The sequence below is a fragment of the Microtus oregoni genome, unplaced genomic scaffold (assembly GCF_018167655.1).
Source record: "Microtus oregoni isolate MIOR12 unplaced genomic scaffold, Mior012 000002F_ref0000024, whole genome shotgun sequence".
Taxonomy (NCBI): Eukaryota; Metazoa; Chordata; class Mammalia; order Rodentia; family Cricetidae; genus Microtus; species Microtus oregoni.
In genome coordinates this window covers 72,195,215-72,198,729 of record NW_024543061.1, presented here as the reverse complement: position 1 = coordinate 72,198,729, position 3,515 = coordinate 72,195,215, and the positions used below count along the sequence as shown (strand labels likewise).

Sequence of the window (3,515 nt, the reverse complement as noted above, 5' to 3'; positions counted from 1 at the left end):
TAGATTCCTAAGAACCTAGTTAGCCACATCACATAATTATCAAATGTATTTGTTTGCAATTTTCTGGGGAGTCCTAGACAAGAAAAAAATTGTAGGCCTCAAAATAGTTTTCGATAACTTCAAGTATTTTATTCTTTAAAGTTTTATATTATGAAATTATATTATACTATTTTATGGAATCTATGTACGCTTTAATAAAATACCCACTATACTTCACAATTATTCTGTATTTTCTGTTTCTCTAAAAAAAGTGTAACAATTGAAGTTTTATGATATACATACAATATGCATGTGTAAGTACATATATATTATGTTTATACAAATAGTTTTGTCTTAGAAGATAGTTTTGGGTATGATTGAAATATTTCAGTTGTAAGATGGTTTGTGGATATAGGAAGATAGAAAGTTAGAATCATCTATGGTATAGGTTCCTGGGTGAACATAAATTGTGTCTAAGGTTGTCAAATTCCACATTAACCTATACCCATAAAAAAGACAAGAGTCAGAAATGGCATGCTAAAAATTTTATTGTTATTAAAAAATAGATTATGGCCACATTATTCCAGTTGCCCAATTCATCAAAGCCAGTATTTTCTTATTCATTATCTGAAAGAAACAAACACAAAGAGAAGTTATAGAAAAATCACAACAAAATGAAATTTCTCATCTCTTTCTAACAACTTAAATGATATAGATAGAAGTCTATGTTTGTTTTTTTTTTCTCTTTCTCTACTCTTTGTCCCTTCCTTTTCTGGTTCTTTTTATTCATTTTTGGTAACCATTTAGCACATCATAAACACTGAAGAAAATGAACCAAATATATTTTATTGGTTTTATGGCTTTAGAGAGAATGCATTTGATGTTAAAATGGTGAATAAGGCATGTGAGTATAATCACAGCACTTGGGAAGTAGAGGGAAGATGATTAGGAATTCAAGGGTATACTTGGCCACAGAGCAAGTTTGAAGTCAGCCTGGTCTATATGAACCTTATCTCAGGAACTCATTTAAACTATAAGACATATTTATAAAGGTGGGTTACTAAGGCAAATTTTAAAAGTGAAATACAGAATCCAGCTTGAACGTCCATTGACAGGATATTAAAACTAACCAAAAACAGCAAGAGCAACAGAATGTTACGGCTCACCACTGCTAAAACAAAACCACTGAAGATATGAACACAAACATGCTGTCTCTATGAACTATTGTGGATGTATTTTTTTAAAATTAATATAAGGGTACTATGAAGATAAGAAAATATTTCTTTTTCTTTTTGAAATATGGAATGCTTCACAAATTTGCGTGTAATACTTGCGCAGAGGCCATGCTAATATCCTCTATATTATTCCAGTTTTTAGTATATGTGCTGCTGAAGCAAAGATCTGCTTGTATTTCTAATAAACTGTTGATAAAAATAGTGGAAGCCGTTAATAATGGACAAGGTGGGGAGGAATGATGCCTTAACTTTTAAAAGTTAACTTGATGCCTTGATTTCTCATTTATTTATTTTTTCTTATTCTGGGCATAGTAGGTGAGGGTTCTGGAATGAGCAATGAGGCAGCAGAATTTAGGAATTACATTGCACTTCTTGCACAAACAATATAAATCACATTGTCAATCACATATAGGCATTGTTCCTCACAATCACAATAAATTGAGCAGTATACAAAACATTAATCATCTTCCTATACCACCACATATTATCCAAATAATGATAGTAGTATAAAAATAGTAGACTATCCTAATAATAGTAATAGTAATAAGAACTCAAACTATGTAATATAAATATAAAGTTGAGTTAGCACAGCTTGTGCTTGCAAAGCTATAAGAATTATGATGTTTCATTAACAGTGATTTCAAATCCTACCTGATGATGTATCTTTGATTACTGAGGACCCTGGCCCTGGGAAGGTCCCTGAGGTCTGCCTCCCTGTTGGGGTGGGCCTTGCTGGTTTCCAGGCTGAGGGCCTTGGTTCTGCTGTTGTCCTCCTTGTTGGGGTGGACCTTGCTGGTTACCAGGTTGAGGGCCTTGGTTCTGCTGAGGGCCTCCTTGTTGGGGTGGGCCTTGCTGGGCTGGACCTTCCTGGGGTGGGCCTTGAGGGCCTGGACCTTGCTGGGGTGGGCCACGTTGGGGTGGGCCTTGAGGGCCTGGACCTTGTTGGGGTGGGCCACGCTGGGGTGGGCCTTGAGGGCCTGGACCTTGTTGGGGTGGGCCACGCTGGGGTGGGCCTTGAGGGCCTGGACCTTGTTGGGGTGGGCCACGCTGGGGTGGGCCTTGAGGGCCTGGACCTTGTTGGGGTGGGCCACGCTGGGGTGGGCCTTGAGGGCCTGGACCTTGCTGGGGTGGGCCTCTCTGGGGTGGGCCTGGCCTAGGACCAAAACCTTGGTGGCGTGGGGGACCGTGGGGCAATGCTGCAAAAGAGGATCCATGATTAGAATATGGGATGCAGATGCATGTTCTTTATTTGGTACATCACAAGAAGTGGTAAGTTTAGTGCTGCAACAAATGCCCTCTCTCCTTTTATCAACAGCTCAAAGATTATTACATAGTTCCTGTTACTCATTTGTGAGTCATCCTCATGATCATTCCCACCTAGTTTTTATAGAAATTTTCTCTGAATACATGTATTGATGGTATCAAAGATAGAATCTATGCTTGGAACTAGAATTTGAGGTCTTAGAAAACTAATTTTCCTTGGAGAGGACAGAAGCAAAAACATAGGATTTTAAAATTATTTGAGTATCCTACCCAGAAATGTTCCTATGTCTTTTCTTTCTTCTGTTCTACATTCACTGAGGCAACATGCCTGTTATCCCCTGACTACTTCATTATAGGATATTCACAGTGGGTCTTTCTTCTGTGATTCTTCCTATTGGATCCTTCTCAACACAGAGAGGTGACTTTAGAGATCCAGCCTGACCTTTTCAACCTTCTGTTCCCACCCTTAATTAAATTTGTACGTGACAACATTCAATTCCTTGGTTTGGAAAGACGATTCAAACACAATACTTTGGTACTGATTTTACATTGCTGCCTTTCTGCTAATCCTCTTCTCTCTCTTTGCATCTTCTAGGAGTGACATGTGATCTGTTACCTAAAAGCAGATTCACTGAACAAACAACCATATCTCTTACCTTCACTGAAGCTCTGAAGAGAGCTCAGGGCCAGCAAGGCGGCTGTGAACAGGACAACCAGCATCTTGGAGTCTCTGGAGATTCTTCCAAGTCTGTGCTGCATGCAGTGTGGTACCTGCCTTTATATGACCCAGCAGAAGAATGGTGCCTTTGATCCCATCCTTGGTGATCTCATATTTGACAAAGTAGGAAATACTGCATCCTTGACTCCTCTTTGGGAGTTCTGCCAGCTAGTATAACATGAGGCATTGGAAACTTGGAGCAGATGAAGCATAGCTATGATGTTAATACCTATATTAAAATTTTACCATTACATGAATTTCATTGTTTTTGGTATGTATTTCTCATATAAAGTTATGATATAGTGGTGACTGATACTTTT

The 3,515-nt window shown here is 38.6% G+C and overlaps 1 protein-coding gene and 1 non-coding gene across 2 annotated transcripts; both read right to left on the bottom strand.

Moving 5' to 3' along the window:
* Positions 1-509: 509 nt before the first annotated feature.
* LOC121466186 (proline-rich proteoglycan 2-like) lies at positions 510-3,270 on the bottom strand. The gene is made up of 3 exons (XM_041679825.1): positions 3,134-3,270; positions 1,866-2,410; positions 510-606 (listed from the first exon to the last, which is right to left on the bottom strand). Exons 1-2 carry the CDS (start codon positions 3,234-3,236, stop codon positions 1,884-1,886), a joined length of 630 nt encoding a protein of 209 aa, XP_041535759.1. The 5' UTR covers positions 3,237-3,270; the 3' UTR covers positions 510-606; positions 1,866-1,883.
* LOC121443850 lies at positions 1,273-1,376 on the bottom strand. The gene has a single exon (XR_005973715.1). It is a non-coding gene; the product is annotated as a U6 spliceosomal RNA (small nuclear RNA).
* Positions 3,271-3,515: the final 245 nt, after the last annotated feature.

What these genes read in the sequence shown, in the direction of transcription:
- LOC121466186 (XM_041679825.1), bottom strand. Translation starts at nt 3,236, where the DNA reads ATGCAGCACAGACTTGGAAGAATCTCCAGAGACTCCAAGATGCTGGTT. An exon ending in TCTTCAGAGCTTCAGTGAAG is followed by an intron (nt 2,411 to 3,133) that starts GTAAGAGATATG and finishes CCTCTTTTGCAG; the next exon opens with CATTGCCCCACGGTCCCCCA.